The following is a 13,900-nucleotide window of genomic DNA, read 5'->3' on the forward strand; positions in this document are numbered from 1 at the left end:
AGGTGGCTCTGCCTAGGGACAGAGCCAGACACGAATACAGAACTGCCCAGGGAGTCCCGACCCTTGGAAGGGGCATAACTTCCAGCAGGAGTGTCCGTTTGGGGCAAATAGAGTGTATATCGACATCTACGCGGTGAAGTAGATCCCGACAGAGTGGTCGTACGTCCCGTTTAGAGCTCGGACAAGGGAGATATGGCCCTGAAAAGGTTTGAGAGACCCCCCTGGAGCTGTCCAGCGACTTAGGCACAAGAAGGACGGGTGGTCTTCCAAAGCCAGAGGTCTCTTGGAAGTGGCCCTGAGCTAGGACCAGGGGGCTGCTGCCGAATCCCATAGCCGGTACTATGAGGAGGGGTGGTCGCCCTCTTCACTCCCAAGTGAAGTGTCCCGGTAATGACCAAGGGGAATCCCAGGGTGGTGGTGGAGCTAGTGTTGAGGCTTCCCCACGTAGTGTCGTGGCCGGTCATACAAGGCAGACTATTGAGTCCCCATGCGTGATGATTGATTGATACCAATTGGGGGTAGTGTCCTCACGCTGGCTGGCACCGTGGTAACTAAGATGGCCTTGTGGTCACCATAGGGGTCGTAAGTGGTAGTGGGAAGACACCACCAAGTGAGGCCTTGGACATGAGTGGAAGTCTGTACCTAACTATTGGCTACCTCCTGAAAGAGAGACCTTAAACATGAGTAGGAGAGATTGGTGACAAGCCCTCTTGTTGAATATCAATCAAACAATATCTATCCAAAAGTGGTCTCTTTTGTATTAAATTTTGTTAAATTCATGGTAAATTCATAAATTTATAGATTTATTAGAAAAATAGTTTTAAAGTTTTATAGATAGAAAAATAAATAAATAAATAAATATTTCCCTAATTATTTAAGTAATTATTATGAACTAATAGATATTATAACTTATAATAACTTTTTAAGAAAAAAATCATAAAAAATGAATCTTAGTAAGATTTGAAAATAATTATTTTAGTTGATTTAAGTAATTTTTATTATTAAATAATTTATATTTAATTTTTAATACTAATATCTAAATTGTTCATCCATCTACATGTACTATTTATTAGAAATTTACAAATGTTAGCTTATCGATAGAAATAAGATGAAAAAGAAATATCATTACTTTTTAATTACTTATGTAAAGAATAAGATTTTTTTACTTGATTTAAATTATTACTACAAATAATCACCAAGAAAAAATAAAGTAATATTTTTTGATATTAGCATCTTAAAAATATAAAAAGAATTCTTAAAATTGATTTAGAATTGATTTAGAAATATTTAGGAATTTTTAAAACATATTTTCAAGACATTGATTAAAAGTATTTTATCACATTGAAAGGCCATTATGAAGAGTTTGAGGAAGATTTGAAGGCCCCTATAAACTATTAATTTAATTTATTGTTTCTAAACACCATTAGTGAGTCAAAATTATAAAATAAAAAATATATTTTAATAATAGAAATCATAGGAATTAGTAGTTATAATACTAATTGTAAGAAGATAGGTGCATAAATCTAATATGGATTGTAGCATCTTAGATGTAGATAGCAAAATAAGACTAATACCTTATGGCTTCTATAAGACCAGGTTCTACGATTTAGGGTTAAAAGTCTTAAGATTATAAGAGTTATAACGATGTCCTTAATTTTTGGACCTTAATATATTTGGATTTCAACTTGACTTATCTCCCGATTTATGATATCTAGAATTTCAATGGTATACTTATTTTCCTATACAAGTTCATAGTTTGAAAAAATATAGCTACTTTGACTTTAAAATTTAAGATTTTAAATTTAAGCAATTTAGAATCATAAGAATATTTTTGATTTTTTGTCAAGGACAAGAACTCGATGAAAAAGCAATTCAAATAAGTGAGCCTTCACTCAAAGAAAGGTAACAAAATATAAATACACAAATATGTATATTGAAAGAGAAACTGGAATGGCTATTGTCAAAAGACAAGAAAACTAGAGACCCTTGAAACTAGACTGGAAGCAAGAAAAGAGTTGACAAGAGTGAAGAAGGCTTCACTCTTGTCTCTATATATACTATCTAACTAGGGGCTATATGGCAACGTTCTATAGGACCTCCAATATGTGTTGACTTTGTAGGACACATGCCTTGACTTACAAGGCAAGTTTTTCTACGTGTGGGCCACATAGTTAGCTTGGTCTTCAAGCTAATAATATGTGTGGCACATGGCCAACTTGTTGACCACGTTCTAATCCAAAAAGTCAATTAAAGACACCTATGAAGTCAAAGCAATGTCTATGAAGCTTCTAGGAAGCTAATATATCAAATATGATAGAATTAAATTACTTTTACTTATTTTTACTTACTTCTACCTATTTCTATATGTAATTATTAGCTTACATGAGTATGTCCGTGATATTACCCCCCCTCCCCTTTTAGAGACGAGTTCCACAAGGAGCGATCATCATATGTTGAGAAAATCTATGATGCGATGAATTGTATTCACCACATACTCTAATCTTTGTTCTCTTCGAAGATGATTGATAGGGCCTCTCAACCATTGGTAGTGTCCCATACCAAGGCGGGAAGACCACCCAGTTATTTGATCATTGTTGAGGCCTTCATGACTTCCTTCGAATAGAACATTTGGAACACCATCAAGAGTTGTTCCTACCTCTAATAAAATCACCAAACATCGGGAGTCCCTTCCCAAGTCGTGATACCAAATGTGTTGTATCTCGCCATCTATTTGAAGAAGAACATGTCGTTCTTGAAGATCTTCATCTCGATTGCGTCGTCTTGAAGGTTGTGACAATCATAATGTCTCGTCCGGTAGGGCAGTAAATGAAGGCTCTTGAGTCGAATCTACTCGTTATTGGTTCTCCATATCCTGAGCATCACAACTACAAAGAAGCTACAAACAAGGATTGAAAGTAGAATGTTATCTTGTCTAGATGTTGTTTCTTTTATAAAGAAGGTTTTTATCTTGATTTTGATGGATGTCGTTAATGAAAAGCCTCCTCCGCCTTTACTGCATTTACAAGATTCTTTATTAGCTCCCATGTGCGTTCACTAATATCATATCCACGCCAATGGACAAGATATTCCAATTTAATTCGGCGTCACCTTGAATCTAAGACTTCTTCTACTTCAAACTCTTCATTATTGTCCACTTCTATAGGAGGAGGCGGAGCTTGTCATCTTCTTGATATGTCCATTGTCTTGTATAGTTCAAGAAGAGACACGTGGAATACTGGATTGATTTTCATTGACTCCGACAGATATAAACAATATGCAACTGGATTGATTTGTGGAGAAATAGAAAATGGTCTAAGTCTTCGATAGTCCAACTTGTCACAAGGACGAGTGGTCTTGATATTGCGACAAAGTAGCCATACCATATCACTTAAGTGGAATGGTCGTTGTTCCTTTCGATAGACATCCGCATTGACCTTTTGTTGTTCTTGAGCCTCTTTTAACTGCGCCTTCATCATTGCATATAGCTCTAACAAATGAATCACCAAATCTTTTGCAATAGGATTATCAACTTTTGAAAAGTCAAAAGTATCAAGTCGTGGATGATAACCATAATTAGCAAAGAAAGGTGTTTATTTTGTAGAAGAATGTACTGTATTATTGTAAGTAAACTCTGCCAATGGCAAAAGAGTTGTCCAATCATCTTATTGGTAGTTAATAGTACATCTTAAATATTGCTCCAAAACTTGATTAATACGCTCTATTTATCCATCAGTTTGAGGATGGAATGTCAAAGATAGTTTTATATCGACTTTTAGAATCTTGAAAAGAGTCCACCAAAATCTTGATACAAATTGAGTTCCCCTATCTGATATAATATCCTTGAGTAATCCATGATAGCGATAGATATTTTCAAGAAAGAGCTTAGATGTTTCTTTACTTGTGATAGATTTTGTATATGGTACAAAATGTGTCATCTTGGTAAAACGATCTACTTTCACGAATATAGAGTCATAAGAACCTGAGATTGGAAGATCCGTGATGAAGTCCATAGAAACAGTAGACCATGGTTGTTCTGGAATGGGTAATGGCTGAAGAAGTCCAAAAGGTCGATGATGAAGAGTTTTTGATCTTGAGCAAACATCACATGATTGTACAAAATCTTTGACTGCCTTCCACATTTGAGGCTACCAAAAATCCATAGATATCAGCTCCAAAGTCTTATTGTATCCAAAATATCTTGCTGCCTGGAAGTCGTGACGAGCTTGAAGAATACGTAAACGTGCCTCTCCTTCTGGAACATATAGGCATCCTTCAAAATAGAGTAGGTTGTTCTTGAACTCGAATTTAGAGGGATCATGAGATTTAGAAGAATTATTCTTGATATCATGAACAAGAGGGTCTGAAGACATATTTAACTGGACTCGCTTCAAAAAAGTTAAATCAACAATCAATGTTGATTTTACTACTCAAAGATGAAATTGCTCCGGCTTCAAGAGAATCATTCTTTGTTGCTCAAAAGCTGCATCTCTTACTTTTGGTAGAAGATAAGAATGTCTAGACAAGGCATCGGACAAACCTTGTTGTTTTCCTGGCCGATAAGTAATGATGAACTCGAATCTTGATAAAGACATACTCCAACAAGCTTGACGATAATTTAATGTGTGTGTAGAAATGAAATACTTGAGGTTCTTGTGATCCGTATACATCGTGATTGGACTGGAAGCACCTTCTAGATAATGACGCCATTCTTGAAAAGAATCTATAATTGCAAGAAGTTCTTTGTCATGGATTTCATAATTGATTTTTGCTGCTGAGAATTTTCTTGAATGAAAGGCTACTGGATGAATTTTATCATCTGTTCCCATTTGTGATAAAACCACACCCAGAGCAAAGTCTGATGCATCTGTTTCCATAAAGAATGCTTTGGAAAAATCAACACGATACAAGATTGGTGCAGAAACAAACGTTGTCTTCAAAGATTCAAAAGCAACTTCCGCTTCTTGATTCCATTGGAGTTTGTCTTTATAAGTCAAACGTGTAAGTGGAGTTGCAACTCGAGAGAAGTCTTTGATAAAGATCCGATAGTAGTTGGCAAATCCCCAAAAGCATTGGACATCTCTTACCGTTTTTGGGATCTTCCAATCTATAATAGTTTCAACTTTCTTAGGATCCATCATAAGTCCAACATTTGAAATGATGTAACCTAAGAAATCGGCTTGAGTAGTATAGAATACACACTTTTCTATCTTGGCATAGAATCCTCTATCCCTTAATTTTTGTAACACACAACGAACATGAAGTTCATGTTCTTCTGGATTCTTAGAATAGATCAAGATGTCGTCTAGATAACAGACCACAAAATCATCAAAAAACTCTTGAAAAACATCATTCATTAGATGTTGAAAAGCTGCTGGTGTATTTGTAAGTCCAAAAGGTATGACGTTGTATTCAAAATGTCCATACCTAGTTCAAAATGCAGTCTTTCATTCATCTCTTTCTTTGATGCATACTAGATTGTATGCTCCCCGGAGATCTATTTTTGTATAGATCTTATCTTGATTCAGCTGATCAAGAAGTCCAAATATTAAAGGTAGTGGATACTTATTCTTGATGGTAATCTTGTTGAGTCCTCGATAATCAACACACATTCGCAATGATCCATCTTTTTTCTTCACAAATAGAATTGGAGCTCTTGCCGGAAATTTAGAATGGCATATGAAATTCTTGACTAGATTTTCTTCAATATACTCCTTGAGTTCAGTCAACTCATTTTGTGATAAATTGTAGATTGGTCCGAATGGCGGTTGTACTCCTTCTTGAAGGTCAATTGAGCAATCATAGGGACGATGTTTTGGGAGTGTATCCACATTCTTTTTTTCAAATACATCTTGAAATTCTTGATATTGGCTTAGAATGCCACTTGAAGTCTTTCCACCAATAGAAACAAGTGTGGCATAAATAATATATGGTGATTCTTTCATAGCAGCATGCAAGAAAGCTTTTGCACCTATAAACACGGGTTTAATTGAACTGGACTTATGACTCTCTACTTAATTAACTACATTGTTAGTTATACTTTTAGAAAAAATAAGAGTTTGAGAAATCCAATCTATTTGAGGGTTGTATTTTTTTAACCACGATAAACCTAAAATGATTGGATTAGAGGGAGATCTAATGATATTAAATACTACAAAGCTATTATAACTATTGATTATTACTTCTATAGGAAGGGTTTTGTAAGTAATATCTCTAGAAGACAATGGACGACCATCTATGACTTCTACATGAACAGGTTTAGTTTTCTTTACTAAAGATATGCTATGTCTTTTAGTAAATTCTTCATCTAAGAAACACACTGAGGCTCTTGAATCTAACAAGGCAGAAGCTTTGTAATGTTTAGGTCCTAAAATAATATTTAATATAAAATAAGGAGATGGCTTTGAGGAGAGAATAGGACCGTTACTAGATGTTGTGCAAGGTTACAGCCGCACAGTCCTTATTGTAGCTAGACAAACTCGTTTTTCGACATATTATCTTCTTTCACAACCATACTCTTCATTTTGTAGTTGCGTTGTTTCTTTGGATAATGTTGAGCAGTGTATTTTGATTCTCCTCAATATAAACATAATCCTTTTTGATGACGACGAGTCTTTTCTTGCTCAATAAGAGGTTTGAAACGAACTGCATCAATTTGTATATCCTTTACTTCCAAATGTATGTGTTGAAGAGGTGTTGGTGTTGCGATTGATCTATAGTAATGTTGAAGTCCACTTATACGGTTCTTAGATCGAAATTCAAGAAGGCGATTGTCGCACTTCACAGCAAAGTCAATTGCTTGATTCAATGTTTGAGGATGAGGTAAGTTAAGCATTAATTTTTTTACCTCATATTGTAATCCGTAGAGAAATTGGCTAATAAGTGTAGCATCATCTCACTTGATATCAATTGCAAGTTGTCAAAATTGTGAAGCATACAATGTTACTGATCGATTGTCTTGTTGTAAAATACGGATCTTATTGGTTGCAACACAAATTGCATCATGCTTGCCAACATGAATAACACGTGACCAACTTATTGGCCGAACTTTTAATCTACTAATCACCTACATATATATATAAAGTCAAATCTACATCTATAAAGCTTCTAAGAAGCTCTTCTACAAGATTTTATATTATTTACCTACTTTTACTTATTTCTGTCTAATTCGTCTTATTTAAGTAATTATTACTATTGATTATATTTGTGACATATGTAGATAAAAAATTGAGATAACATCTATTAATTAGATTAGAAAAAATATTAAATTAAATAAATATATCAAATTTAGATGGTCAATTTAATAATATTTTAGATTGGACTATGAATAAAACTTAGTTGATTCAATATACTATTGAATTGTAGTGTAGGATTTTAAGCTATTTAATTTAGATTCAATTATTTATTCTAAAAAAATAAAAATATATTACTTTAATACTTCATTTGTATGCTCTATTATCAATTATCTTGTGAATAAAAATACAAAGATAATTTAATATCAACCTTTAATGTATATATATATATATATATATATATATATACCTATATATTTTGAAACTAAAATATTTTCTAATATGACTATATATAAAAAAGATAAAAGAAACTCACAATGATTTTTTTTTAAATAAATTAATTGAATTTTAATTATAATAAGAATAATATACTATACTATAATAAAATAAAATAATATTAAATTTGATAATTAATTTATAAAAAAATCTTTAAATTCAATTAATTATCATTATCTATAAGTTATTAAAATTAATAAAACACACATTAAGTTCATATATGAATTTTAATTTTATTGCTTGTTTTTACAACCATCATTCTACACATGAGCATGATTATATTTTTTTAAATTAAAAATCCCAAAATAGAACTAATAATCTTGTATGTAAATATTTTTTTGTTTAAAACTTATAAATTTTTTTAATTATTTAATAAATTAAATTTGACTTTATTATATTAACATTACAAACACAATTTTTTAGAAAATTTGTGTATATTTAAAGTCTAATTCTTTAAGACACTGTTCTTTTCTCTCTTTTTTTCTTTTTTTTTTTTCTTTTTTAATTCATGTTAACAAACTCTTATTATTGCTACACAAATTTCACAAACCATATCCATCACATGAAAATTGAAGCACCGAGAGCGACGGTGGCGATAAACTCGACGTGGTTCCCGAAGAACAGCCTCGTGGCACAGGGTGTCGGTACCGACGCGGCCGAGCATGGCACCAACCCAGCACAGGGTCTGAGTCAGACCAAGCGCATCGCACACCGACTCCGCGTTCGATGCAAGCTTCATAGACACAGCTCCGAGCTTGAGAAGTTCATGCGGTCCTCAGGCTGCTTGGGTAAACTGCATTGAGACGATGGTGTTACCGCACTAGGCAAACTGCGCGCTCTGCAATGCTGGAGCATGGTGTCAAGGGTAAGCTGGCAGCACAGGAATCATTCTACTTGTGGATCCACTGGTGATGCTCAGCTGCCTTTAATGTTGATGATCTCTGTCGAAGAAGACCAACGCCGTTTTCTTTCACAAATTGCTCGACACAGCTGTTTAAGTGATTGACAACAGTTACCTCCCTTATGTCGAAATTACGTGAAAAAAATCTGGGTGTGTCATGTGGGTGGACGTAACTCATGTGGACTATGGTGCCGAATTGCCCATTCGTGCAAGTTTATGCTTGTAGTTAGTTGGTCTTGACTGGAAGGAATGGTCTGAGATGCCTTAGAGTACAGTAGACTTGAAAAGTACCGCAGAAGTCATCGTCACAGGACCTGCAATCTTTCAGCGAGCTGAGTTTCATAAACCTCTATGCTCATCTGGAAATGAGTGGAACACAAGATGTGGAAGACTCGTTACAATCCGTCTCTTGATTGTGACAACAGCATTGAATGGCTTTTGCAAGGACACTAGAACATGGTTGTTATATCCTCTTAAGTACGTTCAATGCCTGGCCGTTACCGGTTTCGGGAACAAATTGAGAGAGACAAATGCTCGTACCTCGTGATTGAGACATAGAACAATATTACACGTCCAACAATGACTGAGCCATGAATAAGAAGTATTCCTCGTATGATATCTTCCAATTCTTACTCCTATGGTTAGGATATTATGAATTAAAATTGTAGCATTTGAACAGGAAAATATACTTGGCAAAAGCAATTTTTCATCACACAAGTGCCCGTTCGGCAGACTGTTACAATTGCGGAACATGCACCCCAATAAGAGATTCTGGAGGGCTTGGTATATGAGAACCTTCCATCGGTTGGGTTCTCGGTGATAAGTGTGAACTCTAAGAAATTGAATGCAGATATTCTTCAACAGAGTTACACCTCAATCATGTCAATGCTGAATTCAGATACGACATTCGTACCATACTCTCTTACAAGGACCTTAACCCTATCAAACTTATTCTCAGCAGCATTTTCCGCTTTGTCATTGTCCTGAAGACCAAGGTAGTTGCGCTACCCATCAGGGGAAGGACAAAACCTCTCTTTGAAACTGCTTTTCACGTCATGTGTAAGAGTCTCAAGCTTTTTTCAACTTCGTATAAATGAGTTTCGAAAAGTAATTCTTCAGAGGAGAAGAGTAACATTAGTTACTTACAAATCTTCTGATGAGTAAGACAATAGAACTAGAAAAAATCTTACTCCATGATCGTTCAATGTTCAACATCCTTTTGCGGGCTATAATACCCTGAGTGAGCAGGCGCACATGCTTGTGGCTATGGAAGTCGCCAAAATGTGAATACGCTCATTATCTTAGTGCGATAATGGACTTCCAAGAATCGTATGTCAAGGTGAAAGATCAATTATAAACACAGACCGTCTCACAAACTAGCTTTGAGGTTACACAGGATCCTCCACAATGACTTACATAATCTGTTCAGAGGATTGACAAACACAAAATGCGTATCGCTCCAGCTTGTTAGGTGACACAAAGACGAAAACAATGGCAGTGATGAAATGGTGATTCTCACACATACTTCACCGGCAAATCATATTGTATATCAGTTGGCAAGATTAACTAAGAAGAATCTGTGAAGAACTTGAACACTGAGGTTCTTGTGACCTCGGTTTGAACTCCTAGGCGCCCTACAAGTCCCAACTGGAGGAATAGTAGGAAATATCTTCATTATGTGCATCAATCTCAGCGAACCAAACAATCTCCTCTGACATTCGAGCGTCATTACGCATTAAAACTGACAATGCACACCAACCAACCACCTCGTACTAACTGCGACCATAAATACGTAGTTGGCATGCCGGGGTTCGGTGTCAGAAGGCTTCGACTCTTTTGTTTGCCACTCCTGCCACGCATTAAATGACCAAGTGCAAACCTAATCCATTGGCTGCGGTGGGTTACGATGATACACTTCAGGCCATTCTGCGTCACATCCGGGAGCCTTATCAAGTAGGAAAAGTCAAAGTTAGTTTTTTAATGCTATACAGAATCATATCTTCTCACAATGGTCGTTTGTTCTTCAACCTTTTCTCCAACTCAATAAATCATCGCTCCATCCTTATAGCTTCTCCAAATAATTTAAACGTAGAGATGAAAATGTGACATAATTTTGGATGGGCTGCAAACAATGTACAATCAAATCTTCCTTTGAATTGTGGGTAATTTTTACTTCATTTCGTTAAAATTTACCCTTATTTTCGATACATGGATAGATTTGAGGAAGACAAACGTAACGATTTCAGTTTTCTGGAGGAATTATGAGCATCGTCAGGAAACCTGTGTGGAGTGAATGCTGACAGTGTACAACTAAACTCAGTGGAGAAAAGGCTCGCACATGCTGGATTGATGAGAAACAAAAGATGTCGACGTTTCGAAGAAGCACGAAGTGTCCATGAGCACTTTGAGACTAATGACGGAATTTCACACAAATCTTATCAAGCTGCTTACAGTCTCCTGCATCTTGCTCTGTAGCTACTCACTTCTTGCTGACTTCTCAGACAGTCAACAGCAACCATTAAGTTCCAATACTATTGTCAACCCACTTCGACGTTGATGGACGCCCGTCGCCGACCATGTTGGGTAGTGTCAGTAGAACTCATTCGTGATAGATGATTCACGATCTGAATATTATTTAGTTCGGTGATATTATTAGTGGTGCTGCTAGTTGCCTTTGAGTCCATTTTTAGGCTATGAGCTGCTGCACTGTCACATTCGAACAATTCGTCGTTATTCGTCTTTGTGTTCGGAGAGCAATAATTTTATCAAGCTCGAGACGTATCCAGATCCGTGTACTGAAGCTACACTGTGGATTCTTTGTCCACTTCATTCATGATGTCCGTCGCTAACTACTTCACTGTTGATGCCTTGGAGTTTCCACGAGGACTTTCTGGCGCCGTGGTTGGCGCTGATTGACTTTGGAACATCCAATTTTCTTCTCCAAAACTAGAGTGATGATAGATCAGCAACGTCAGGCTACAATGATCTCATTCTCTTCTATCCATGAGTGTTGCGTTTCACTTGAGCAAGCTGATTTAGTGTTCATGAAACGCAGGCTTGAACCGAGGCCCTGTTAGTGGCAGGTAGACAAGATCTGAGAACTGACCTTCTGAAGTGCCAGGAGAAACTGAGAGACATTATCTGAGGAGATAAAGTCGAAACATACATTTCAGGTCGAGCAAAAGTGATTCGGAGATGGCAGGTTTGCGATATGGCCGCACGAATAGGGCAACAGTGGCAATGGCGTCTCTTCTCTTAGCGGCATTGGTATTCCAAGGCCACGTGCAAGTGGGGGGAGTAGCTGTAGGATTTTATGACCAAACATGTCCACAGGCAGAGAGCATTGTCACCCAGACAGTGCGAGAGTTTAACTCAAAGGATCCCACTACACCAGCTGCATTGCTCCGTCTTCTGTTCCACGACTGCTTTGTTGAGGTACTACGCAGCTTTCTCACCGGACCTTTGCTTCTACTTGCCTTTCGCACCATTGTCTTATTGGAGGCGCCACACTGCATATTCTTTCTCTCGGGATAAGATCGACACTGTTGTATGGAGTAAGACATAAGACAAATCGATTTTAGGGTGAAGCACTAGAGAACCTTAGCCAAGTTTCAAAATTGACATCCTCTTTCTCGTCATCTTCGTGACGAGCTTCTGGTCCCTTGTGAAATGCAGGGTTGCGATGCTTCGATACTTTTGGACGCAACTCCACAGAATCCAAACATTGAGAAAATGGCCGCACCTAATCTCACGGTACGAGGCTATGAGGTGATCGATGGAGCAAAAGCGCGGCTCGAAGCTGCCTGTCCAGGAACGGTGTCGTGTGCAGACATTGTCGCCCTCGCTGCCAGGGATGGAGCCGTGCTCGTATGTCATACGTCAAAGCACCTGAGAACCGAATTTCATGACGACACTTTCTTTTCCAAGCAGAAAAAATATCGTAAATTTCCTCCAAGTTTTTAAACGCGTTCCATCCGTCTGTAATCCTCCCTAAAGTTGAGAGGCTCCCTGTGTGAACAGGCAGGATTGAATTTCGAAGGACGGCCGCTCACGATGGCGACAGGGCGATGGGACGGCCGAGTCTCGAGCATGTCAGCAGCAGCTGCTGCACTTCCCTCTTCCAAATCAAACGTCCAACAGCTGACAGCGCAATTCGGTGCCAAAGGCCTATCCCAGGATGAGATGGTAACGCTCTCAGGTACGAAATCCAGGAACCACGGCCAAATTCAGCCAATGCATCATAGTCCCCCCGCTACAACCCCAACCTGAACATGTGCACACGAATCCACTGCAGGAGCGCATACGATCGGCAAAGCACATTGTGTGAACTTCATGGATCGGCTTTATGATTTCCCCGGATCAGCGACGGGAGTGGACCCAACTCTGGACGCGAATTACGCTGCGGAATTGCAGACGCAGTGCCCTCGCGGCAATCCCAACCAGAACACGGTGGTGGATCTCGACCCGGCCACGCCCTTCGTTATGGACAACAACTACTACCGTAACGGATTCGCCGGCAAAGTACTCTTCGGTTCGGACATGGCGCTGTTCCACGATTTCGAAACCCAATTCACGTCAGATCTCAACGTCGTGAATGGCGTCTCGTGGAACCAGAAATTCGGCAACGCGTTGGCTCAGATGGCGTCGATCGAGGTGAAGGACTCAACTGTCGGCGAGATTCGGCTCAACTGTCGGCGAGTGAACTGAGCTCCGAGGTCGTCCCCCCCCCCGACGGATGAAGCCCTATGTTTATTGGATGAATGATCTCGGGTTCTCATCCATCTTTGTCTATACTCTTGAGTGTTGAGATGGTAATAGACTCTCAATTTTCTTTCTTGCTATTATTTCTCAAGCATGTTATTTATGAGTTCTCTAGGAAATGGGTTGAGTTAATTACTTTTGGTTTATAGCGCCTGTTGTGTATTTTTAAATTTTTTAAACTTATTGCAGTGAAGTATTGAAAACAATTTTGCATTTGAGGTATTGTATTTCAACCCAGGATTGAGGTATTCTATTTCAAATACAAGATTGAGGAGGAAAATTATAGATCTTTTTATTATTTTTGTATCTATTTCAATTCATTTTTTTTACTTTTATAATGTGTGAGGTAGAAAAGAGTTTTCCAACAATGACAATTTCTTTAGAGAATTGTTCTTTTATTTCTTTTATTTTGGATGTAGAAATTAGATGAAATATTCAAAAGTGTGCATACACCTTTGAGATAATTCATTTGAAACTATTATTGTGTCGCATTTTGCTCATGTAGAGTTGAAAACGTAAAATTATTTCACTTAGATTATAATGAAAACTATAAATTTTAATGTAAGCATTTTTATTTGAGTTAATAAAGTATTCTTGTATTCAATGATTATAATAATATCTGTTGAACATTTTCAGCTCATTTGAAAAAGAAAAAAATTAATATGCAATTCAA

The 13,900-nt window shown here is 37.3% G+C and overlaps 1 protein-coding gene across 1 annotated transcript; it reads left to right on the top strand.

The window, feature by feature from the left end:
• The first annotated feature begins 10,921 nt into the window (after nucleotides 1-10,921).
• LOC112292162 (peroxidase 5) lies at nucleotides 10,922-13,525 on the top strand. Its single transcript, XM_024540357.3, has 5 exons — nucleotides 10,922-11,049; nucleotides 11,522-11,901; nucleotides 12,142-12,333; nucleotides 12,487-12,664; nucleotides 12,761-13,525. The coding sequence occupies exons 2-5, from the start codon at nucleotides 11,662-11,664 to the stop codon at nucleotides 13,171-13,173; spliced, it is 1,023 nt and encodes a 340-aa protein (XP_024396125.1). The 5' UTR covers nucleotides 10,922-11,049; nucleotides 11,522-11,661; the 3' UTR covers nucleotides 13,174-13,525.
• Nucleotides 13,526-13,900: the final 375 nt, after the last annotated feature.

Source organism: Physcomitrium patens, chromosome 15 (genome assembly GCF_059467195.1).
Source record: "Physcomitrium patens ecotype Gransden chromosome 15, ASM5946719v1, whole genome shotgun sequence".
Taxonomy (NCBI): domain Eukaryota; kingdom Viridiplantae; phylum Streptophyta; class Bryopsida; order Funariales; family Funariaceae; genus Physcomitrium; species Physcomitrium patens.